We start from the raw sequence: 24,803 nt of genomic DNA on the forward strand, positions 1-24,803 counted from the left end.
AACCGCTCTCATTAGTGGCTGAGGAGGTGAAAAAAACGCAAAACTCTTGCACAAATCCGAACAGCCAAGCATAGATTCCGGTGGTTGTATTGACTTTTCTTCTCTTATTGTGTTCAGGATTCTGCTGATCTGCGAAAGATTGGTGCTGAGTCGGTTCTAGCACGTATTACAGAACTCGTGAAAGATACTCTCGCTACCGATGAATCATGCGGTGCTTCTCCTTTGTCCTCAGACGACGTGCTTAGTGCCATCGACCGTGGCAAATCAGAAGGCGGTCCCAAGGGCCGCCATTGGATCTTGGATCCTATAGGTGGCACCAGAGGGTGAGTAAAAAAAACTATCTGAGTTCACTTGTTGGGTCGCTAAAGCCGTAAAATAGCATGAAGACACCTTGTCACAACCTAATTCCTCGAATCTATTTTGTGTTTGTACTGCTTCTAGTCTGCTATATTTGGTGATTCTCTTTTCTCTGTTGAAGTTTGACATTCATTTAGTAGGCACCATAAATTATCTTCTTTCTTGCAAACCCATCTTCAAGCATAAATAGATTTATCTATGTTCATTTCGTTTTCCTTTACGATCTTGCAAATCTTGGATTGGGGTATCGCCACTCTTTGTCCGGTACTTACACCTTTTGGTCTCTTTTTCGGTGGTATTTGCGCTGGAATCTGCTATGATCCAAAAACCTACAACGTAGATTTATAAGAGGAGAGCAATATGCAGTGGGGTTGGCATTGCTTGTGGAAGGCAAAGTGGTGCTTGGTGTCATGGCCTGTCCAAGACTTCCTTTGGAATCCACGGCCTTTAACATACAGAAGTCCTCACCGGGCAAAGTCGGTTGTCTTTTCTTTGCCGCTATCGGTTCAGGGACCTATGCCCAATCGCTCAACGGTTTGTCTCCTCCCGAAAAGGTACTTGATCCCATTCCTCACCTTTCACTTGCATTTCTTGCCTTCAACTATATAGTAGTACGATTGTCGGGTTTATATGTTATATGATTCAAATCTCGGCCTTTATTTTGTGGAGCATGTAATGAAATGGATAAGCAAGTTGCTAAAATGAGTCAACCAACGGATATCAGGTGCAGGTAAGCAGTGTAGATGATCCCGAAAAAGCAACTTTCTTCGAGTCATATCACACACCAGTGCCCTTCCACAGCTCCATTGCTAAGGTATCTGCTGTATTCAATCTGCTCTCTTGCATCTCCCATGCCCTGAGTTTTTGGTCCTGAAATCTGCGATTTCGTGTCAGAAACTGGGGATCAAGGCATTTCCCATCAGGGTCAACAGCCAAACAAAGTACGCAGCTTTGTCACGAGGGGACGGAGAGGTGTATTTGAGGTTTACTCGGAAAGCAGAGTCGATATGGAACCATGCTGCCGGCTCGGTTGTCGTTTCAGGTACCGTTTATACTTCTCTCAATCGTCAAGAATCAATCAAAACCCTCTGCTCTTATGTAACCATACATGAATCTTGTACAGAAGCTGGAGGTATAGTCAGTGATGCAGAGGGGAACCCTCTCGACTTTTCGAAAGGGAAGTACCTCAGTTACAAAACCGGCATCATCGCCACCACGCAGAAGCTAATGCCGAGGCTTTTGAAAGCCGTCAGAGAATCTATGGAAGAGGAGAAATTTAATAATCTCTGAGATTTTTTCTCGCTAACCAGTATACAGTTTTCTGAGATTTCTGGTTCCATGATTTTTCACGTGGACGATATCGATAATGTATTTTCGATCGATCTAACTCCCCTCCATCCTCGGAATACGATGATGTCTCGGGCATAAAGATCTTCTGAATGTGATGTAGGTGTGCATTCAGATTTTATCATGAAGAAACTCATTGAAGTATCTGGCAAAGTCAGCTTCTTCAAAGATGATAAATATTATTTAAAACAAGTTTGGTCCATTTTTTTAAATTTGGTGGTTGGTTGATTACATTTGGTTCCTTTTTTTTTACAAATTTTTGTTTGTTTATTATCTTCTCATTACATCTATCTTTTTAAATAATTTTAAAAAGATTTATCAAATTTAAATATTTTTATTATTTTAAAATATATTAACTATTATTTTTTAATTATTTTTATTATATTTAATATTTTTTATTTTTATTTTTTTCGCGAACTCGAGTGACCTAGTTCGAGCCTTGAATTTCTCGGCCCGAATAAAAACAGACTTAACAAATTGGGTTGAAAATGAGCTGACTCGGAATAAATTGGTCCGATCTGGTTAGAGTCTGCTCGTTTGACATCGTGATTCACGTGCTAGATTCTCTCCCCTTGGTGAACTGACCATAATCTCTATCTTCAACTAGAGCATACGCTAGAGCTTTGTCTCGTGGTGATTCAGTATTCGGTTCAAGTTCAATACGGTTTTTTTTCGGTTCGGATTCAGTACGACTCTAAAAAAATGCTTATCATTTGGTTATTATATTTAGTTCAGATTGATTTCTGTTCAGTTTGGTTCGGTTTTTGTATTTTATTGAGAAACATTAATAATTTTTTGAGTTTTTTTTCGGGTTTTTAATGTTTGATTTCGAAAGATTCGAATTTCTAATAATATTACTATTCGAGATTTTTGGATATGTCGGTTAAAAAACATTATCAAAATTTTGGATTTGGTTCAAATCGATCTCAAAAAACTGAATCGAAACATCTAGTCCTTGTATTTGAAGTTCTTTGGGAATGAAAAACCTATATATGCCATGTAGGGGTGGTTATATTCAGGGTTTCATTCGATTGTTTCGATTTTAAAAAAATAAATTATAACGTTTCCATTATTATATTGAAGTATGTTCGCGTTCAATTTAAATCAGTTTCTATTGAGAAAAAATATGCATTTTTCAAAGAATTTTCCCACTTTTTCAATTATTTTTTTATTCGTTTCATTTTTCCATTTTGAAAAATTATAACCCTTCGATTTTTATATCGGATCAGTTTCGACAATAGATATATATGACATCGGATTCAGTTATTCGATCAAACCACATTGGTCACCCTTAATGGTAAGCTGATATGAAACTGTGCAAGAATTCGACAAAGCCGCCACCATTACACAACTGAGAAAAAAAAAAATCACATGTAGGAGTCGACAGATGGCTACTGTTCCCTTCAATTTTTATGAGTTCGAGTTCGAGTTTTACGTCAGAGTCCATAACTACAGAGGAACATCTGATGGGTAATCCAGTGGGCGACTCTTCACGATCTGCCTCAGTGACATTTCCTGTTCCTCGAGGTTCGACGAAGGAACATTATACACATCCTCGAACAGATGCTTCAATGGCGGTTTCTTGGTTTTCTCCGCCAGCTGAATCGCTTCCAATATCTGCTTTCCAAGAAAAAAAAAATAAGGAATCGGCAAAATCTGTGATTTTGGTTTATTATGAGGGCAATCAATGTCCTGATTCTCTGTTGTTGTCACCTGTTTCTTGACCTCTCTTCTGAGCTCTGTCTCGGCTTCTTCGCTCCACCATCCCTTACCTTCGATCCATTTCCGAAATATAGTCACGGGGCTTCGGCCTACGTTCCAAGACTCGATCTCGTCGGCCGACCGGTACCTGGTGGAATCATCCGACGTTGAATGGTGCCCCACCCGATACGTTAAGGCCTTCACCACGGGGAAAGAATCCCGGCTTATTTTCAGATTATGGACCGGCGTTATTATGTTTATATCCAAGAGAGAGAAAAAAAACGCAGTCGAGTCACCTCGATTAAGATTGGCCTCTGTTCCGTAATCGCCATTTCCCGGGCGGCATGAACTGCACTGTACATTGCAAGGGCATCGTTTCCATCTACGCGTATGCTTCGAACTCCATAAGCTCGGCCTTTCGCCACTACACCATCACCTGTCAGCAATTTCGAATCGAGAAAAATGTGAATTCATTTCGGTAAATCAAAAGGCAATGGTGAAGAGAAGAAGCAATTTAGAAAAAAGGAGTCAACTTCGAAACTGATCCGAGGTGGGAGTGCTGATTGCCCATCCATTGTTCCGACAGATAAACAGGACAGGAGATTCGGTTACCGCCGCAAAATTCAAAGCCCCGTGGAAATCTCCCTGGAAAACCGTTCATCGCCATGTGGTCAGCAAAGGGTATAAATCCAAATCCAAATCCTAAGCCGGAAGGGGCTCGAGAATATACGAAATGAATGGCATGATCCATGGTTAACTAGTTACATGGCGAAAGGAAGCCTTTCGTAAAACGAGAAAAAGACGAGTTAAAAACAAGATATTCTTTGTTTATTTCGATTTTGATTTTCGTTAATCACCTCGCTCGAGCCACCGTCGCCAAAGAATGTGACAGAACATGCATCCTTCTTGTCCATCTTTAAGGAATAAGCTGCACCAACTGCATGCGGTAACTGTGTACTGAAGGGTGAAAAAAAACATTTACCATAAGCACCAGAGATTCCGAAGAATCGGCAAAAGGAATGGAGCTGTAAAAGAATCGGCTTTCGGGCCATACGCTATCGTTGCCGAAACCGTAAAATAGTTAAGCCGGTTAGATCCATAATGTATCGGCATCTGCCTGCCTTTCCCATAATCAGCCTCGTTCCCGAAACACTGGTTTGCGAATTCTTGAAGCGTGAAACCGCGCCATAGCAGAACTCCGGGCTCCCTGTACTGCAGGCACAAGAAAAACAAAAGGCAACTAAACTGTTTCGGACATATACATATGCCAAAACCGCATGTATATACGGAAAAATACAAACAAACCTGAGGGAAGATAACATCATCAATGGCGAGAGCTGCAGCTGAGGCAATGTTAATGGCTTCTTCCCCGAGCGAAGTTGCGTAGAACGAAAGCCTTCCTTGTCTTTGAGCTTCGTAAAATACATTATCCATCATTCGGAGAGTAACCATATGACGGTATATCTTCACCGCCATTTCCTCGCCGACCTGAAGAAGACGATGGAGATTCCTCACTCAGATCTTGACAAAGGAAGAGATTGCTAAGCTTTTTTTTTTTTTTTTTTTGTGGTTACCTGCACAAACTGGCTATTGGGAATCTGTCCGCCATTTTCATCAAGAACTCGGTAACACGGTACTCGCTCTTTGCTGGATTCTGATATGAAACGCATCTCTGGCGTGAAAGGTACCTTCCCGCCTGGGAAATCCAAGGCCTGCCATTGAAGATTCATACATGTTATTGAGAAACATGAAGATAACGAGAAATTATGAAACTTAAATCCCTGGAAAGGATCAGTAACACTGTTATCGCACTCCATTCATATGATATGACCGATCCATTGTTTTCTTGTTAACAATTTCTTCCAATGAAGTTCTTCCTATTATCGCCCTAAAAGTCAGGTTATATAATTACACACTATAAAATCAACAAAAACATCAAACCATCCGACTGAAATTTCTGAATGTGGGATCAAAACACGAAGGTAGAAAACCCATTACACCGAATTTTGGTTATCATGCCCAAGATTCGGACACAGGAACGACGAGAATCAGGACGACGCACCTGAGTTTTCGCATCGTCGTCCCGACCAATGACTGGGAGCTTCTCCGACATGGTGGACGAGAACCGCCTAGAGAAACCGACAAGTGGGTATTCCAGAACCCGAACCGAAGGTGGGTTTCCTCGTAGATGGCGACCCAGACCGAACCAGGGTTTGAGCTTGCTCAAAATGGCCGATCTCGACGACCTCAAATGGAGAGCCATTGATCATGAATCGAGAGAGAGTCTCAGAGTGAGCGGAGAAATCTAAAGAGAGAGAGAGAGAGAGAGCTATGTTTTGATTTGGTCGATGGTCCCAGTGGACAAGCTTGCGAGTGATCATGTGAACTACGTTACGTTACTTATTCCCTCGTATGGATAATTATTGTATTTATGGAAGATTAATCAATTTATTTAGACATTAAATGTAATATAAAACCTGTAATCACAGAATAACTTATGATTCGTACATTTTGTTCAATCTCAGCAAAATATTAATATTTACATTAACACGTTTATGTACGGTGTTTAAATTTTGAAAAATATAATTAAAATATGATATCTCGTAAAAATCTCCTGAGAAAAATGGCGAGATTATTATACTAACGACGATAAATTATCAGAATCTAAAAGCCCTGTTGACCCTGAACATTTCCGAGATTCTCTCGTGTCTGCTTCGCTTTAATTCCTAAAAATTCTCTTATGGGCCTCCAGGCCCAATTCGTCTCTTATTGGGCCCAACCGAGTCTTGCAGAAACCAGACCATTGCTTCAACAAACAGTGTATTTACCACCAAGAACTGGTTAATGGTGGGGAAAAAAATGGATAGTTGTCTCCGGTTATGTGGCGTTTCTGGTCAGCCATTCTCATCTTCTGAACCCTGCAGAAGGGCACCACGACGTTTTCGGGTTCTGCAATAAACATATTCAAGTTCTGAGAACGGATTTTTACGCTGTAATTCACAATAAGACTGCGTTCCGAGAGAAAAACGGTATGTACCTCTGATGTGCAGGCACACGTTTAGTCGGTTTTGTTTCTCGAGCTGCAGACAAAATATGGAGGAAACAGAAATGGTGGAAGTTTATAGTATTTGCTTATAGAGATGATAATAGATGGGGGAGAGAATTTGGAGTCGAAAGACCAAATGTGGGTAATGATGAATTGGACAAACCAGGAGAGTCTTGGCTTTGCTTTGTTGTTGGACCCGAAATATCTTGTTTTTCTGTAGAGGGTCGGTCCAATTCGCTATGAGTAACTTCTTCCTTTCCCTGGTCAGATTACAAATGAGGTTTAAGCAGTAGATTTGCATACATTGCATATAGAATTCTTGAAATCTTTGTCCTAATAATGGCATTAAGGGATTTAACTCATGAAGATGAAATGTAATTTGGGGGTTTCACTATTAGCTTAGGTGTTTAGCATTAGAAAATGAGACACAAGAGCAAGAACTTCCGGGTAGAAGATACCTGATCACCAGAAGCAGCTGTAGACGATCTCGGATTTTCTGAAAGCACAACCAACAACAGTGGAGTCAACGCAAGAGGCTACAAATCAATCTCTTTCCAAAACCCATTTGAGTTTAAGAGAATAAACTCTCGGGTGTTTTTTTTTTGTAAAAGCTGTTATCCCAAATGGAACAAGGTGACTGAGCAAAACTCGAGCAAGGCAACAATGGAGTGACTTAACACCAGCTTTTCGATTCTTCGTTATCGCTAGCCTTAACGTTTTTTTCTACTTCCAGTCTCGAGTTTAATTTGCAAGAATAATGTAGTAACTTCATCGGAAACAGTTCTGTACCTTGTTGGAGCTGCATGATCTTGAACGCTCTGAAAACCTCAAGAGACAGATTTGCCATAGCCTCACAAGCAGAAGAACCCGCCATCTTTTTCAGAGGAATTACAATGCGGGGCATTCCTTTCGCCTTCTGGGAAACCAAGTGCGCAGTCTCACCACCTTAAAAGTATGCCGTCCAAACAAAAGACAACACAAAAATGAATACCATGCTCGAAATTGAAACTGTCCAGGGAAGAGACTTTGGTAATAACAAGCAATCAGGGGAAAAAAAGACAGAAAATTTCTACTCAAACACGAAATACCTGCAAGAACAAGCTTCACATTGTCGGATTTCAACGAAGCCACCATATAATCAACGAACTCAGACCACGAACCTCCGATACCAACAGTGTCTCTCTGCATCGAATTTGAAATGTAACAACTACGTGAGTGGAATAGGTTTCATGAAGACGGGAAATAAGCCATCACCCTTCATTATATCCCTTTGTCTCTCAGATTTTCTCAGCAGCCAAGCACCGAAAAGAAACAGAAAGCCGATTTTTCTCCAACTCTTTGTACCCAGTTGCTCCGAATTCCGATAATTCTCAGTAGCCAAACACCAATTCACTTTCTCATCAACCAAACACAAATCCAGTATCTAGACTAGAAAATTCGAACAATTTGACACAGAGACGGATATAAAAAGAGACAAAGAGGGAAAATGAACCATGTCGTCGAGCTCGGAGACGGAGAGGACGATCTCCCAGGAACTGGAGATGAAATCGGTGACATGAACAGTGAGGTGACAGGGATCGGAAGCGTAGACGTGGAACAGACACCGCCGGAGAAGATCCGAACCCGTACCCGATCGCTCCGGCACGGGTTCTCCGAATATGGGCTCGAAATTTTCGAAGCTTGCCATTAGAAATGAACATTGCCCGGTTTGACAATTTTGAGAGTCATCTCGAACCGATCACCGGTTGAGTAAGATAAATTTTTATGCGACTAAACGGTAAACCGTACCGGTTATACTCTTACCGAGAAAATTGATAGTTTCACACGCCGGCTTAGATCCACGAGATCCGGTTATGCATACTTGCATTTGCATATAAAATAACATACAAATGCAAATGCAAATATGGACCAACTCATTTAATAATACGCTTATATGGATTCCCTAATGTTACTAGAGAATTGGATTTGAACACATAGTTATCGTAAAATTGAATTTTTCTTTTGCTTGATATTAAAGTAAAGCTATTTGGACCAAATTAGCCGTAAATAATATATATATATATAATTCCCACTAAATTCAAGGCTTCTCCGTAGCTCACTCGCGTATCCACGCACGATCGCTCACTAAGCTAACTAAAATAATTCTGGAAAACAAATTAATTAATCGATTAATCAAATCTGGAGACTAATGACATATTTCTCCCTCGTATATATTATATATGCCTCTCCCTCTCTCTCCTATCACTTTCCCACCGTATCCCGTGCCATTTCGATCTTGCTCGAGAAATTGACGGAAAATGGCTCCGTAGCTGGAGATTCAGATTCCTCTTTCTCCTTTTCATTAGATCTGATCTCTGTTTATCGTCGGTATCTAAGGTACTCTGTGCGCTGTTCTTCTCACTCTTTTTTTTTTGTTTGGCGATGTATGTCTACGATTGTTCATTGGTGGAGAAAATCGTTTCTTCTACCAAATTTTGCTGCAGATCTGCTTTGGTTTTGTCTGCATGATGCATTTTTTTCCCTTTTGAGTTGGATTCTTCGTTTATCGTGGAACGTGAATTGTGTGTTTTGTTCGTGGCTGGAGAGCAAATCTGAAGTATGCTTATGAATTTCATGATGTCGTTGTTTCTACATTGGTTGGCTTCTGGTTTTGTGATTATTTTGAGTAGATCTGGTAATACTGGTTTTGATTTGTGTTGTGTTTTTAGTTGTAACAGAGCTTTGATGCTTTTTTTTCAGACAGATAAAAAGGTTCTCTTCTTTCTTCCCTTTTTTGTCTCCTGGGGATTGCAAAGGTTTTTCAGATGTTTCTCCACTATGCCTCTTGACGTGGAATTAATTGTTCCATGTTTTGCAGCTTTTGCTGTTTTTGATCGCTCTTCTTTTCAGCAAAAATTCAATTCCGACAATTCCTGGCTTCCAATTCTGGCATATTTACTTCACTTTCTTTACCAAACTTAGATGAGATGCTGCTGATTTTGATTTGCATCTGGAAAATATTGCTAATAGATGAGATCATGGGTTCTGTTCTTTCTACTTTTGTCCACTAATTGATTTATCCGGAACTGCTCTAAGACATTTGGCGTCTTACCTCGTTTATGACATAAATCTTGTCTGTCGCATGACTTACATCTGTTTCATTATTCGTCCTATGTACAGGTTTCACTTTTCATAAGCTTTTGTATCTTTGTTCGGAAGTATGGCGCAAGGGAGGTATTCTAGGATAGATAACAGGAGGTCCTCATCGAGCTATTGCTCGACAGTGACTGTAGTTGTGTTTGTCGCTCTATGCTTGGTTGGGATCTGGATGATGACATCATCATCTGTTGGACCCGTTGAAAATGTTGATGAGGTTTCTCTGGAGAACAAAGACGGGATGAAGAAACAGCTGAACCCACCTACAGATGATGGAGGCAGCCAGGCGTATGAAGACAAGAATGGTGATTTACCCAATGATGACAAGAAAGGAGATGGTGATGATAGCTCGTCTGGAGATGGTGGCAAACAAGGAGACCAGGAAGAAAAGATTGAAGAGAAAAAAGAGGAGAAAACCAAAGAAGAATCTAGTTCAACTGATGGGTCAACCAGTGAGACCGAAGATGGAGATCGTAAAAACAGTGACTCTGAGTCAGAAACTGGAGATGGTGAAAGCGAATCAGATGACAAAAAGGATTCGAAAGGCGATTCGGATGAAAAGGAAAAGAAATCTGAATCCGGTGATAATGAGGATGATGACAGACAAAAGAAATCGGAATCTGATGACAGAGAGAAAAAATCCAGTGATGATGATTCACAATCAAAAACAGAGAAAGGTGACGAAGAAAACAAAACAGACAAGGAAGACACAGAAACCAAATCCGACAAGGACTCTAGTGAATTTGATGATAAGGATGGTCATTCAGAGGAAAAGGTAGACCAAGAAAACAAAGAGTCAGAAACATCTGCCAAGGTGGAGCAGGAAAGTCAACCTAGAAACGACAGCTCAGGTGATCCTTCCCCTTCTGGCGCACAGTTGGAGCTCTTGAATGAAACTGTGGCACAGAATGGATCATTTTCAACTCAGGCAACAGAATCGAAAAATGAAAAAGAAGCTCAGCACGTTTCCTCTGACTACAGATGGACACTCTGCAATACAACTGCCGGTCCGGATTATATTCCTTGCCTGGACAATTTGCAAGCCATTAGAAGCCTTAGGTCTACTAAGCACTATGAGCATCGTGAGAGGCATTGCCCCGAAAACCAGCCTACCTGCCTTGTTCCTCTGCCTGAAGGATACCGGCGGCCAATTGAGTGGCCTAAAAGTCGCGAAAAGGTTTGCTGCATTTTCTGCGCTCATGCATTTATATCTTTTCCTCAGTTGATATTGATAACTAATAAAATATTTTTTTCCATGTAGATCTGGTATAACAACGTTCCTCATACCAAACTTGCTGAGGTTAAGGGGCATCAAAATTGGGTTAAAGTGACTGGTGAATATCTCACTTTCCCTGGTGGAGGAACCCAGTTCAAGCATGGCGCTCTTCATTACATCGATTTCATTCAGGAGGTAAGTGTTTCTGTTGTGATTCTTCAGCGTCATAATTGATCAAAATCCGACCTTACAGACCCATGTTTCATACTGAAATATTTGTGCTTGGATCTTCTTCAGTTGATGCCTCTGATGATGCTTTTTAGACTAAGACATGACATTAACCCTTTTTTTCTGGTTTGATCTTGAATTATCGTTTGAACTTACTTGCTTATCAAGTACCTTCTGGTGGCAATCTATTTTGCAGTCTGTCCCTGATATCGCGTGGGGTAAACGCTCTCGTGTTGTTCTGGACGTTGGATGTGGAGTTGCCAGCTTTGGAGGATTCCTTTTCGATAGAGACGTGATAACAATGTCTCTCGCTCCTAAAGATGAACATGAAGCCCAAGTTCAATTTGCACTTGAGAGAGGCATCCCTGCCATTTCTGCTGTGATGGGCACCCAAAGGCTACCATTCCCCGGCAGAGTTTTCGACATAGTTCATTGTGCTCGTTGTAGAGTGCCATGGCACATAGAAGGTGATTTGGAATACCGCCGTTGATGTAGTCGATCGAGAATTTTGAATCAATCTTGCAGTTAATCTTATTTTTTTAATCGGTTTGCTTATAATAATACATTGGCAGGTGGTAAATTACTTCTGGAGCTTAACCGACTGCTGAGACCTGGCGGTTTCTTTGTGTGGTCTGCTACTCCTGTTTATCAGAAGAAGCCTGAGGACGTCGGAATTTGGAAAGGTTATACAATGTTGTCAACTGTTCGACTTTTTTCTCCGTTTACTCCTCCTTTAGACACATCTCATTTTCATGTCGGCGTTGACTGCAGCTATGAGTGAACTAACTAAGAAGATGTGCTGGGAACTCATATCCATTAACAAGGACACTGTCAATGGAGTAGGTGTGGCTACATACAGGAAGCCTACTTCAAATGAATGCTATGCAAACAGAGCAGAACAGGAACCTCCTGTTTGCAGTCAGTCCGATGATCCAAACGCTGCCTGGTAAAAATTCATTATTCTGTTTTTCGGATTAATTTCATCTGATATATATACATTTCTCCTCGGAATTCGTTAAACAAAATCCCATCTGCAATGGGTTTTTTTGCAGGAAAGTGCCACTTGAGGCATGCATGCACAAGGTGCCAGAAGACAAAGCAGAAAGGGGTTCTCAGTGGCCGGAGCAATGGCCAGCGAGGGTGGAGAAGCCGCCATTCTGGCTGTCGAGCTCCCAGACTGGAGTTTACGGAAAAGCAGCTCCAGAGGATTTCACCTCTGATTACGAGCACTGGAAACGTGTCGTGACAAAGTCGTACCTTAAAGGGTTGGGAATCAACTGGGCTAACGTTAGGAATGTCATGGACATGAGAGCTGTCTACGGAGGGTGAGTTAAATTTCCCGATGTCGACGTTTCCTCGTCTTTTTTCCTCAGTCGTGAATTGGAATGATTCCATGCTGCTGCCGCTTCTTTGCAGATTCGCGGCAGCTCTGAGAGAGTTGAACGTGTGGGTCATGAACGTGGTTCCAATAGATTCTCCAGACACACTCTCCATAATATACGAACGAGGTCTCTTCGGTATTTACCACGACTGGTGCGAATCCTTCAGCACTTACCCGAGATCATACGACCTCCTCCACGCTGACCATCTCTTCTCCAAGCTCAAACAGAGGTTCGTATCCCCCATCTTCTGTGTCTCTCGATAGGGATCAAATATCCGGTTATTGTTTTTGTTTACTCAAACGGTCAAACCCAAACCTGAACTTTTCGGGTTTTACGATATATTACCCAATCTCGGATCTGTTTTGGTCGGGTACCCAAAAATTGGGTATCCGAGATAATTCTGAATACCCGTGGTCGTGGATATCCTAATTGAGTTTTAATGCAAAATTTCGATTGCTTTTCTAGATATATATTATTAAGAATTGATACGGGTTGGGTACCCAAAAGTTCAAGAGATTTTCAGTATGTATGTACATTACATATCTCTAAAATTTAGAGGTAAAAATGTCATGTTACTGTTCATTTGGGTACCCGATTTGAAAACCGAACCTGAACCCGGTTTTCGGATTAATCTCACATTATAACCCTATATATATAACGTGGGATATCCGAAATTCGTTTTTTTTTTCTCAGTCCTGTCTCCCGAGCTCTCCACATATACCAAACACTAATTAACGTGGATCCGTGCTCTTTTCTTAAAACACAGATGCAATGTGACGGCGGTGGTGGCGGAGGTAGATAGGATGCTGAGGCCAGAAGGGAAACTGATAGTGAGGGACGATGCGGAGACAATCCAAGAGCTGGAGTCTATGGTCAAGTCTATGAAATGGGAGGTTCGGATGACATTCTCCAAGGACAAGGAAGGCCTTCTCTCCGTTCACAAGTCCACCTGGCGACCCACCCAGGTTGAAACCCTCACCTACGCCATTGCTTGAACCATCTTTTATTATTATTATTATTATTATTACCACTTCAAGTACACGCTCTCTTGTTACCACCTGCCTCGTCGCTTAGGAAATCGATGTTTTTTTGTACGGTCTCTCTTGCCTTTCGTTCTCTCCTGAGTTGAGTCAACTGTTTTGTTGTATTATGTCGTCCACTTTTTTTGTCTTGTCTAGTTCTATGGTTGCTTAGATTATATTATATAGTGAAATGTATCATTCTTGGATTTTTTTTTATTATTATTATTTGGTGAATAGGTGAGCTCTCTTTTGCCATTTCAATGGTTACGAATCAAATTCTGGAACTTTTGTAAATTTACCACAATTCACTTTATTCTCGAAACCCCGAACAGTCACGGTTCTTTTTTCATGAGGAGAAAAAAAAAATTGGAACTTTTATGGTATTGTTTTTTTTGGAGCAGCGGCTATGGCTGATATGATCTCATCAACCATCTCGTTCGTCGCTTTCTGATTAGTGAATTTGATATTTCATATATATATAAAATGATAATAAACATAATATATATATATATATATATAACACAGTCTTCTCAATACATCTTTTTCGTTCAGCTACCACCTAGTGTATGGGAGGACAAAACATAACACCTACCCTTTGTCCCGATTTCGATTTGGTAGGGACTCGGGATCAAAGTTTTTGACCTTTTTGTCTCCGCAACTATCAAACCTCTTCTGCAATAAAAACAACAACAAAATAATCATTCTGTACATAAGTATCCTCTTCGATTACGTAGGTACGTGCTTTTCTCACGCGTTCATCTTTTCCGGTGTGGCCCGACATGGCTTCTTCGTCTCGTGAGAACTCGGATCCCCAGATTCTTTCCCCTTGGAAGGGCCGAGTGAATAAGTTGCACTCCGATCTGCCCTTGGAAGGGCCGAGTGAGTCGGCGTGAGTTAACATATCATTCTTTCTAACTGGATTCCTTAAGGGCCGAGAATGTTTAATTGAATCTCAATCACAGTATTCCATTCAAGACCCTTTGATAGTAATCATACTGGCGAGTTCGCCAAGCGTCTAAGCTGCTACTGATGAAAGAGAGCACCAAAGACACGCATTGCTGGCCGTCACAACAACAACAACAACAACAACAACAAATCGTAAATGGTATTAGCATTGGCATGTGATCCCTCAACTGTGTAATGTGAAGTGAGCGGCATTGGAGAATAAATGAGGAAGCTAGACTTACCTCCTCCGTTAACCTTAGAATGGTGCGTGGACCGCCTTTGAAAGGAAAGACATATCTAGTACATTTCTAAGAAATAACCAGTGTCCAAGGTTCTTGGTCTCTGTCATAATCATCATTCGGGTATATGGTATACAAATCGGTTTATTTATGATCCGATTCGATTAAATCAAATTTATATATGAATTGAGATCGGATCTAATAGACTGGCTCTGCTTATGTGACACCTCCTTTCTGATTTGTCTCGACCTATCACGCGTCATCTAGGACTAGTCAACACATTATTTTGGTCAATTAATAGTAAAAACGATTATAGAATTCGTACACAAACACAAGTTTAGTAATTACTGTATTCAAAAATACAAGTTCGAGAATAAATAAATGCATTTACAAGTTAATATTCTACCAAATTACAAATTCAGAAATTTTCAGGATTTTTTCAATTATTATTATTATTATTATTATTATTATTATTATTATTATTATTATTATTATTATTACTATCATGATTATTGATATTATTATTTCCATGTTCTATTAATTGCTCTGTTTTAATTTGATTATATTTTAGCTGAACCCTTAGTGGGAATTTTCGTTTGATTTTCCCCTCTCGTTCGTGGGAACATAAACGTGACTCGTCCACAACCGGCAGTAATCAATAATTACTAAGTGAACTGTTTTCCGAAATTTAAATAAAATAATGTTGACTGTTCATTATTTTTTCCTAGAAAATTAGAGATATTTAATGAACGTGAAGACCGACCTAATTTATTCTTTAATCAAAATCTAGTTGCAAATTAGCAGTTGGATATCAAATGAATATATTGCCTTATTGGTCACTTCTCAAATTTTTTTCCCTTTTTTCATCTTCTTAGATTTTATACCCTAAATTTTAATCACCAACTTTAGGGTTAAAAGTTGATAAGATTAAGATTTAAAATTTAGATTTTAGCTTTTACATAAATGTAAAATAATAGAATGAGAAAATAAAAAATACATTCCTAACTATTTTTTAGTTTAACAAATAGAAACAATCTATCAATAATTAAAAAAAAATTCAGTCATTGAAAAGCAAACCATTCCATCTGGATCATCAACTAGAGTTTAAACCCGAAATGTTCTAAATATTGCCAAATATTATACCAAATATTAAAAACAAAAAGAGTTCACTCACTGAAACCGAGTTTTATAGAAACAGCAACATAAGCAGCAAACTCCACAACACATGGGAAAACTGCTCTAACCCTTACCGTTAGAAAGACATCGGTCTATATAAAACTGGTAAGGCCCGCTTTTAGACAGGAGAGAACCATAGAACCAATACACCACTGACTACTGATGCCACCCACACCGAGACCGAGACCGGAACCAAGGACGAAGCATAGCTCCCTTGAGATGGGGTCGGGGCCAGACCGTTGGCTCCTGCTGCTTCTGGCCCAGCCGCCGGGGCTAGACCTGAAATCGCCGGTTCACACATAAATACATAGCCATTCAAGAAAACCGGTTCTTGCAAAGAGGGATATTTAATATATAATAGAAAACTTTTTCAGGAAAGAAATGTTTCTATAGGAAAGAAATGAATCATGCATGTTTCATTCTACAAAACCTATGGCAATATCACGTTTTTAATAACGGTCCCATGCGAGAACAAGACAAGGATTAGCATACACCATGATCATGTACCACCCACATCATGTGACCTGTTACCACATCATGCGATCAAACCTTTATTTCAGAATTTTCGACAAACTCATTGGTTAAAGGACTTTCACCCGATGCAGAATGAGCAAGCTTTTTGGCCTAACAAGAATGGCAAGATCACAACATATGGAAATGATCAAGATTATTGACTACATTTCGAATCGGATTATGAAAGTACCCAGATTTTCCTTGGAAATATGGTCCAACATTTCAAAACAATCTCCAAATTTAATCTTTTGGAAGTGATTTAAAAGATTGCAGAACAAACACAGGAACGAACCAAACAATTCAACTCACAGGTGGCAGAATAACTGAAGTGAAAGAGAAACTAAAAAAGAAATGCAGGCATAGCAACTAACCTTCCTTTCAAGAGTTGCAAGGAAAGAGCCAAACCTGGGGCGGTGGCAGGAGGAGCAGACACTGCAATAGGAGACAAAGACAGGCTTTATTAGTCAACAAAACACATAATAATCCGAACTTAACGATAAAGATGTTTTCGAGTCCTAAATCCGCTTCCAAAAAATAATTATAAGGCATGAAAGAGTAAGAAGAAGCAAAGTTCCTAAATTATGTATCAGAAATTCAAAAAAAAAAATCACCATAGATGTAATTCATGTTCAGGAAAGGACGATTATAATCCAGTGGAAGACAGAATCTCAAACTCAGCACAAGTTTCTTTTTCTCGCCAGGAACATAAATCTAACAAAGATTAACACAAAAATCAAGAGTCAGGAAACCAAATAAAAATATCCCTAAATGCTATTCAAATCTTTTGCAAATCAAGTCAACAGGTAAAAGGAGAACGCGATGCCAAACATGAAGAAATGGGGATCTGATAAAATCAACTAAAAACCCCAGAGAATCAGGGATCTACACCGGGAAAAGATCCAAAAACAGAGAGGAGAGAGAGATCGAAGATTCTTACATCCGCAGTTAGAGATGGAAGGAGCGCGAAGCTTGCATGCGGCGGGAAGAGTGAGTGCCTTAGTGACGTTCAACGTAACGCCGAGAGAAGCGCTGCTCTTGAAGGCCTCGCAGAGACACTCGGCGTCGGTCTTAAGCACCGTCTTCAGACCGGCGCAGCACGATCCTTCCGGCTTAGCCGTCGAGCTTCCGCTCGAGACGAACGTTAGACAGTCCGCCATGTTCACTATCAGCGTCGAGCAGTCGGCCGCCGGCGCCGGCGCCGCGTGCTGGTGCGACGCGCCGCAGACGGAGGAGGCGGAGATGGAGAGGAGGATAATGACGACGAGGGAGATCCAGACGGCCGAAGATCTGACGGCAGCCATTGTTGCTTCACTTTTCTTCTTCTACAGGTCTCTGCTTAGAGAGAGAGTGGAAACTGTTGATGGAGGAGAGAGCAAGGGCGTACATGAATGAATGTATGTATGTATATATGCATGTATGTATTGGTCGGTGCGCGGGCCGAAAATGTTGTCGTTTTGCACACGTGTCAAGCGTTTCGTGTGGATTCCTGATCGTGGATGCCGACTTGGCCCTTCCGTCTTCCCTGGTTTGAAATTCTTTTGACTACATTTATTTTATTTTTCCATTAAACGATTTTCTTTTTAATTTTTTTTGGCAACAAAATTCTCTATTTCATCTAAATCTTTTTATCATAAAATTATAAAAATATTCAACTGCAGTAGATATACATATATATATATATATATGCCAATCTTGGATATTACATACCAATATCAGGTATATTAATATTTTAAAAGTATATGCTAGAACATTAAAATGACAAAAGATATTATAAATGTTTTTTAGATTTCAACTCCAAACTCCTAAAATATTCTCCACTTATAAAGGAATATTTTTCTGGTTGGGAAATCCATTAAATTGTAGCACATCAATCATCCCTTTTACTATTTATATATGCGAATATATGTTATTAAGCAATTCTAAATTCCGGAATATTGTTCTTTTTAATTCAACGGAACTTGTGTTTCACCATGTGGCTTTATAACTCAATTATATCATTTAAATTATTTTTATAACTATATTCACCAAAAACAATTGGGTACAGGTAAAGTTTTTGGGCCATAAAGCCCAATAAGGAGTGAACCCAATAAAGTTAAACAAACGCATGAAATCACCCCATATCTTCCAGAGATTTTCACATTTGCCCCATAAGAAACAAAGCTTGTCAGCTGACCCTATTATGGACACAGGCTTCATCTCCTGTTTTTCTGTCGCCCCGAGAATCTAGCCCAAAACTTCCTCTGTCGCGATTCAGAGTCATTTCCATGGACTTCTCCGTCAAAACTTCCGGCGACTCTCCTTCTCCGTCGTTCTCCACCTCTTCATCAACTCCCCACCGCTTCCTGTCCGCCGCTACTTCCGCCGCCACCTCCGCCGGCGACCGCGATCTGATGCATTCGTGGTGGGAGTCTGTCTCCAAGCAGCGCTCTCACATTCTCTCTCTGTCCTCCCTCCTCTCGGTGGTGGTGGATACGGAAGACGGAGATGGAACTCCGATCTCCTCCCTGGCGGATTCCGATCAGCCGGCGGTTTCTCTCCTCTCGTCTCCGGCGGCGTACTCGTTGATCTCCTCCGTTATCAGCAATCCGACCTCCGGCTCAGGATCCGACCCGCTCTGTCAGTGGCTATATGAAAACCTCCCTCCCCTCCGATCCGCCGCTTCGCCTCGTCGTCCTCTCGTTCCTCCCGTTGCTTGCCGGAGTCTACCTCTCTCGCATCCACTCCTCCGATTCGTCGGCTCTTCCTTCCCTCGCCGGCTTCGAGGCCGTACTTCTCGCCGTCTACGCCGCCGAGGCCAAAGCGCGCGCCGGGAAGCCCATCCTCGTGCAAATCCCGGATCTCTCTGAGCCGTCTCTCTACCACACTCCGCGCGGCGGCGCAGACAACTCGCGCGGGTCCATTACTGCCGCATCCGTCGGTCTCTTGTCTCCGCCGCTCGAGCAGCAGATGGCCATCAAGTCAACCAAGCGTGCGGGTATCGTCGGTGTGGCACTACAATGCTACTTCAAGGTGATCTCGGAGATGCCGGCTTGGTCTAAGATCGAGTTCTGTAGGCTTGCTGCCAGTTGGGCTGGCCAGGCCTGCCATTGCAAGGAAAAAATCGACGGTGATGAACCCCAAACCCTAGCTCTAACGAACGGCATCGCTGATTCCTCCTTCCATAGCAGTAACAGACACATTGTTGAGTTTGGTAGATTAGCCATTAGAGAGAACGGAGAGGACCTGAGCTCTGAGGTTGGAGGAGTGAGAATTCCGCTTCCATGGGAGCTTCTTCAACCTAGTCTACGCATTCTGGGTCACTGCTTGCTCAGTCCTTGGAGTTCCCAAGACGTCAAAGACGCAGCCTCCAATACAGTGAGATCTCTATACGCAAGAGCCTCTCACGACTTGAACCCGCAGTCAATCCTGGCGACCCGGAGTCTGGTTAACCTTGACAAGATCTCACGAGCTGCTGCCAAGGCCGATGCAGTTGCGGCCGAATCAGCTGCTAATGGCTCGTCAAATGCCAACACTCCTACCAGGGGGGAGAACCCCGACATCCTTCTGGCTTCAAAGTGAGTGTTTCTCTATGTTTTGTAGGTAAAGTTTGGTGCTTTGATGCGCAGATAATGTAGAACATCTGTGGATTAACTGATGGGATTTCTTTGTAAGTAGTGAGCGTGAAATGTCAAGATTTTGTTTATCAATTTGATTCTTGGATGGGCTTTTTAGTGTTGTATGATCTGAAACTGAGAAGCCATTCCTAATAGCATTTCGATTCTTTGAATCAGCTCCTTTCTGTGTCTCGATTGCTTGTTGTTAAACCATGGCCAGTTTCAGTCATAGCTCCGAGTTATGATCGATGCTTTTGTAAGGATGATGCATTCTGTCTGTATCCTCATTACGAGCACATGATATATATTATAATATTACCAACACCAAATGCCAGACAGAGCCTTTGCTCATCTATTTCTGTTCTTTTATTGTGAGATGCCTGAATCGATTTTTTGGCCATTTTTTTTATGTATTTGACAAATTATGATAAACAATATACGCATATATATATATATATATGTGTGTGTATGTATATGTGTACAGCCTTTTTCATGATGTGATGAATTTTGCAATCGGTGAAACTCTTGAAGACTGGGACGAAAAGCCCGATAGGTGGTGAAACCTCTCGACTGAAAAGCCCGAAACTTTCTTATTTTCCAAGTCCAAAAGATTTTCATTATGACCCCGAAAGTTTAGAAACGTTTCAGAAATGCCCCACAAAAACCAATTGATCCGAGGATCAGATTTTGCGTATTTGCAGTTACATTACACCACATGCATGCATTTGTGTTTTTACATTAAAGTATGAAAGCAAATATGCGTGGATGAGAAAAATATATAATTGAATAGGGGTCTTAAACGGGTTCGCCCGAACTCGCATTCCGTCCGAGTTTCGGATTTGGGTCCGTATCGACCCGAATTTTTTGGATCTATAGAACCAAGTTCGGTCCTATAAAATTTAGGTTTAGAACCGGATCGGACTGATCCATTTGATTCCTTGGTTGTGTGCATCTTTTACAATTTTTTTTTGCATTCATTTTTTTAATATAAAAGTTAAATCTGATTTTCGGATCGGTCGAAAATTCGATTTGAATCCCACCTAAAAATCTAAATTTCTTTAGATTTGTTTGTGTTTGTCACGGGCTTTGTTCCTTGTTCCAAGTGGCCGAGTGGCTTCGTAAAATATAAAGAAGGGTAAATGACGTATTTTATTTTTCAAACGTAGATTCATATTTCCATGGTGAACCGAGCTAATGAGCAATTGTTAAATTGCCATTTTTAATATTTTGTATATAAACTATATTTATAAGATACTATATGAAAAATGAAATTTGTAAAACAAAAAACTATTAAATTACTTGCAAACTTACATAAAACCACCCAAGTTTGGTGGTTTAGTGGTGAGAGAACATGTAAATCATACTTTCATCCTGGTTCAAATCCAAGCGTGGAGAGGGACATTCATCTAGATTTCTCCGATCCTCTGGGAGATGTAGTCGGACCAAAAACCCGGTGAACTTCCGAATTATCAAAAAAAAAAAACTTACATAAAACCTCTGTCATATTGAATTGGCATGCCCATGGACGCACTACGTAACTATCTAAACTTGTTTATTTGTCCGAGAGTCTTCTTAGATGTTGTCGCTGCGGATTTTTTATTTATAAAAAACAAAATACAAGTCATCGATATACCACTAAAAACTATTCAATATTTTCAACTTACGATTGATTATGCCGGCAAATAGCATATATTATATATATAATCTTATACTTATGAGTTGGAATTACAAGGTTTAGTCAACAATTAATAGTTGAAAAATGAAAATTTCCTTTTGTTTATAATCTTCTAAAATCTATTTTTCTAGTACAAAATTTTAAAAAATATTAGTGAAAAATATAAAATGACCTTAAAACTAAATTCTCAATATTTAAAACTTAAAACGAAAGAAAAAATAATTAATACCTATTTCACCAAGATGTTAAAAACAACAGCTAGCTTAGAAATTATAGATTAAAAAGAATTTATTTTTTTACAAAAATATTCTTAGAAATAATTTTACTGAAATTTATAAAATTAACAGGGAAAGTCATGCATAATAAATTATTGGTTGAGGTGATTATTGAGCTGATTCATATAATACATGAATTCACATTATCTAAACCGATTTCTCTGTGGATTAGCTCAAAAGTTCAACCGTGTTTCGGTTTAGTCCAAACCGACTTTAAACCGAAACCCTTTTTCCAACAAACTTGCCCTACTTCTGAGTCCAAACCTGAATTCTGATTGAATAGAAGCAATGTGTGTAAATGGAGCCACTCACTCAATAGAAGGAATGGCCATAACATTCAAATTACCAGAGTGTTATTTTTCGACATTATAACAGAAGATCTTACAGAGATGTTCCCTGAACTGAACGAACCTCCCCCGATCTAAAACGCTTAAGCAGCTCCTCCATCTGCATTGCGAGAAAATTGGGTCATTCTCCTTTCTCTATAAACACATAAAGAGTGATGAAGATGATGACAAAGGAGGAGGAATATGTTTTACCTTCGCCCTCAGAGGGAGCACATGGGGATTTCCGGTAGCGTGTTTGTTGCTGTGTGGGCTGCGAAAAGGGGCGAGGAGAGTTTCTTTTACATACCGAAATTGAAAATCGAACAAACCATATGGCTTATAATAGATAGTAGTAGTACATCGATAAAGCCCATATAAATGCTCAGCAATGTTCGTGAAAAGTGGATTCCTTTTTTTACATTGTTCTTTTTTCAATGTAGCACGATCAGCATGCTTCCCTACTCTCCAAGCCTTTCCTCTGAAACATCAATTCCTATCCCTCCTAAATCATCCTTCCATCAATTAAACAATTATGGTGCATATATAGGGATCCCAAGTCCCAACATATGACCAATGCTTCCCTCTGCAGAATAGATACTATCTTCAACCGAAAACAGGAAAAGATCAACTTCGACCAGAGCCATTCACCACAGAATGTTCAAGCCCGTACCTGTAACTTTGGGCGAAGAGCTTCAAGGGGTCCTTTCGGCTTCGCACCACCTTGCTGTTAAGCAATTAAACACCATAGTGCATTAGACATTTCATCTGATAACGAAAAGCTCAGAAAATTTGAGAGAGCAAAGAATGATAAAAACCTTTCCAAGAGCCCAATCAGCAGAATCAAAGTAAGCTCGCTCATGGTCCTGATAAGAAGGCTCAAAAAGATTAATCAATCCTGTATGACATTCAACACTCTTTAGATCCTAAGAGCAATTAGCTACCTTGGAAATCAGCGGTGGCCTCTTTGGCTTGATTCCTCCATACTTTGGGTTTATAGTTGCTTCCTATATAAAGCATTAAAAATATTTCTCTCATAATAAAGCTTCCATGGGGAAAAAATAGTGAAAATCTGGCTTCATATGAAGTTTGAGAATTAAAACAAAATGGTGAAAGAAATGGGTCATGGACAACCTGCTCCTGAGACGGTGGCATGGATTTCTCAGCCTCACCGGTGGCATTTCCTTCCACTTTCTGTTCTTTGTGTTCCTCTGTGCCAGACATTATGATGTCCTGCGCGGCTCAATCCAAATTCTGCACACACATGTTATGTATTACTGAAATACTTAGTATCAACAGAGGACAGGCAATGAAAACAACTCGAGGTTTGATCAACTAACAGCATGATAGATCAGCAAAGGTGTTTGAACTTGGACAAACAATACTCCTAACCCACTGGCACCTGCATACTGCCCTGATCACTAGGATCCCGGTTTCATACAAGTCCCACCATCCCATAAACAATTATAACACCAGATCTCATACACAGTAGTCAGTCAAATCACAAGCTGACTAACGTTGAGAACAAGATATCTCTGACCAAGAGCACCGATAAGGAGGAGTTACTTATCATAGATAAAGAGTGCTGAAACTAAATCAAGCTTCAGTGGAGGCCGATTAAGACAAATAGCATAAGACAACGTCGGAATCAGCTGCATTTTCGAGGATAAGAACAACATGCGCGAGAAGAAGCATTAATTCATTCTCCAATCTGATGACCGGTTTCCAGGTTCAAAAGAAATTCAATCAACTTCAGGATTTTGCCAGGAACGGGATGAAAGACGGAGCGTCAGATGACGCAGATCCTCATAGAAATAAAATGTTTCCAAGATTTCACATCGAAACCCTAGAATCCGACTCAACAAAGGCACGAATCCACAGAACATACGGCGAAACAGATAACATTGAGACCGATAAGGAACCATCGCAATCGAAACCAGATAAAATGAAATCAAATCAGAAACCAGATTACAAGTGTTCACAGTGCAACAAAATCGATTCAAATCAAGAATCGGAATCAGAGATCAACGGGATCCGAGAGGCACGAAGAACGAAACGAAAACAATGAGGAGGAAGCGAAGGATGAGAAGATCGAGGATCTACGTACCAGGAGGAAGAGGAATATGCGCGTTTCTGCAAGCGACGTGGGTTAGGGTGGTGACAGAGAAGGAAGACGGATCGTGAAATGGATGTGGGGGAGAAGATGACGATGGTGATTGATGGGATCCGATTACAAAGAAGAACGCGGCGGGAGGGGCAGAGTCGTAATTATATAGTAAAACTGAGGGTGAACCCTTTTAACGGCACGTGATTAGATCCGTCGAGAAAACATTACCGTTGGCAATTATATGATGCGTCAGTGGTTACCCATGGTGTGGGGTCTCCACATCTTTCCCCATATCCGAAAGTTTAGAATATTTTATCTTCGAATTTAAACGGCAGAATCTATAACCATTTAGTTTTTATATCAATTTAATTTCAATTTAAATTTACAAAATACTTATCCATCAAATTTTTTATTATTTTTATTTAATTTCAATTTAAAAAAATCATAAATATGTAACTTTTATAACTAATTCAGTTCAATGTAATTCGTTTTACTATTCTGTTATGAACAAAAAAGATTACCC

General features: G+C 40.4%; 6 protein-coding genes and 1 pseudogene across 7 annotated transcripts in view; 3 read left to right on the forward strand and 4 right to left on the reverse strand.

Annotated features, from left to right (window-relative positions):
• Positions 1-1,896, forward strand: part of LOC104818427 (probable SAL3 phosphatase) — a 3,497-nt gene extending 1,601 nt beyond the window's left edge. Inside the window, exons 4-9 of the mRNA XM_010548026.2 lie at positions 1-26; positions 118-323; positions 698-911; positions 1,082-1,171; positions 1,252-1,399; positions 1,481-1,896. Of these exons, the coding sequence (XP_010546328.1) occupies positions 1-26; positions 118-323; positions 698-911; positions 1,082-1,171; positions 1,252-1,399; positions 1,481-1,647 (851 nt within the window). The 3' untranslated portion in view covers positions 1,648-1,896. The remainder of the gene's footprint in view (positions 27-117; positions 324-697; positions 912-1,081; positions 1,172-1,251; positions 1,400-1,480) is intronic.
• Positions 1,897-2,950: 1,054 nt separating this feature from the next.
• LOC104818428 (2-oxoisovalerate dehydrogenase subunit alpha 2, mitochondrial) lies at positions 2,951-5,773 on the reverse strand. Its single transcript, XM_010548027.2, has 9 exons — positions 5,468-5,773; positions 4,980-5,117; positions 4,711-4,893; positions 4,460-4,617; positions 4,263-4,362; positions 3,939-4,050; positions 3,702-3,841; positions 3,418-3,603; positions 2,951-3,321 (listed from the first exon to the last, which is right to left on the reverse strand). The coding sequence occupies exons 1-9, from the start codon at positions 5,666-5,668 to the stop codon at positions 3,154-3,156; spliced, it is 1,386 nt and encodes a 461-aa protein (XP_010546329.1). The 5' UTR covers positions 5,669-5,773; the 3' UTR covers positions 2,951-3,153.
• A 153-nt stretch (positions 5,774-5,926) lies between these two features.
• On the reverse strand, positions 5,927-8,164 carry LOC104818429. Its single transcript, XM_010548028.2, has 7 exons — positions 7,944-8,164; positions 7,540-7,633; positions 7,241-7,396; positions 6,910-6,947; positions 6,615-6,711; positions 6,443-6,485; positions 5,927-6,354 (listed from the first exon to the last, which is right to left on the reverse strand). Exons 1-7 carry the CDS (start codon positions 8,136-8,138, stop codon positions 6,300-6,302), a joined length of 678 nt encoding a protein of 225 aa, XP_010546330.1. The 5' UTR covers positions 8,139-8,164; the 3' UTR covers positions 5,927-6,299.
• A 529-nt stretch (positions 8,165-8,693) lies between these two features.
• On the forward strand, positions 8,694-13,689 carry LOC104818430 (probable methyltransferase PMT26). Its single transcript, XM_010548029.1, has 9 exons — positions 8,694-8,827; positions 9,611-10,763; positions 10,848-10,997; positions 11,227-11,497; positions 11,603-11,713; positions 11,802-11,976; positions 12,083-12,355; positions 12,447-12,641; positions 13,179-13,689. Exons 2-9 carry the CDS (start codon positions 9,651-9,653, stop codon positions 13,405-13,407), a joined length of 2,517 nt encoding a protein of 838 aa, XP_010546331.1. The 5' UTR covers positions 8,694-8,827; positions 9,611-9,650; the 3' UTR covers positions 13,408-13,689.
• Positions 13,690-15,682: 1,993 nt separating this feature from the next.
• LOC104818431 (non-specific lipid-transfer protein-like protein At5g64080) lies at positions 15,683-17,699 on the reverse strand. Its single transcript, XM_010548030.2, has 3 exons — positions 17,245-17,699; positions 16,713-16,739; positions 15,683-16,073 (listed from the first exon to the last, which is right to left on the reverse strand). The coding sequence occupies exons 1-3, from the start codon at positions 17,606-17,608 to the stop codon at positions 15,913-15,915; spliced, it is 552 nt and encodes a 183-aa protein (XP_010546332.1). The 5' UTR covers positions 17,609-17,699; the 3' UTR covers positions 15,683-15,912.
• Positions 17,700-18,393: 694 nt separating this feature from the next.
• On the forward strand, positions 18,394-20,129 carry LOC104818432 (annotated as a pseudogene).
• A 1,864-nt stretch (positions 20,130-21,993) lies between these two features.
• On the reverse strand, positions 21,994-24,408 carry LOC104818433. 2 transcript variants are annotated; one of them, XM_010548031.2, is made up of 7 exons: positions 24,281-24,408; positions 23,308-23,427; positions 23,118-23,180; positions 22,992-23,039; positions 22,847-22,900; positions 22,390-22,447; positions 21,994-22,297 (listed from the first exon to the last, which is right to left on the reverse strand). In XM_010548031.2, exons 2-7 carry the CDS (start codon positions 23,395-23,397, stop codon positions 22,281-22,283), a joined length of 330 nt encoding a protein of 109 aa, XP_010546333.1. In that variant the 5' UTR covers positions 23,398-23,427; positions 24,281-24,408; the 3' UTR covers positions 21,994-22,280. The 2 variants fall into 2 exon arrangements, with proteins under 2 accessions (XP_010546333.1, XP_019058615.1); XM_019203070.1 differs by lacking the exon at positions 24,281-24,408 and adding an exon at positions 23,514-23,859.
• Positions 24,409-24,803: the final 395 nt, after the last annotated feature.

Source organism: Tarenaya hassleriana, unplaced genomic scaffold (assembly GCF_000463585.1).
Source record: "Tarenaya hassleriana unplaced genomic scaffold, ASM46358v1 Cleome29, whole genome shotgun sequence".
Lineage (NCBI taxonomy): Eukaryota > Viridiplantae > Streptophyta > Magnoliopsida > Brassicales > Cleomaceae > Tarenaya > Tarenaya hassleriana.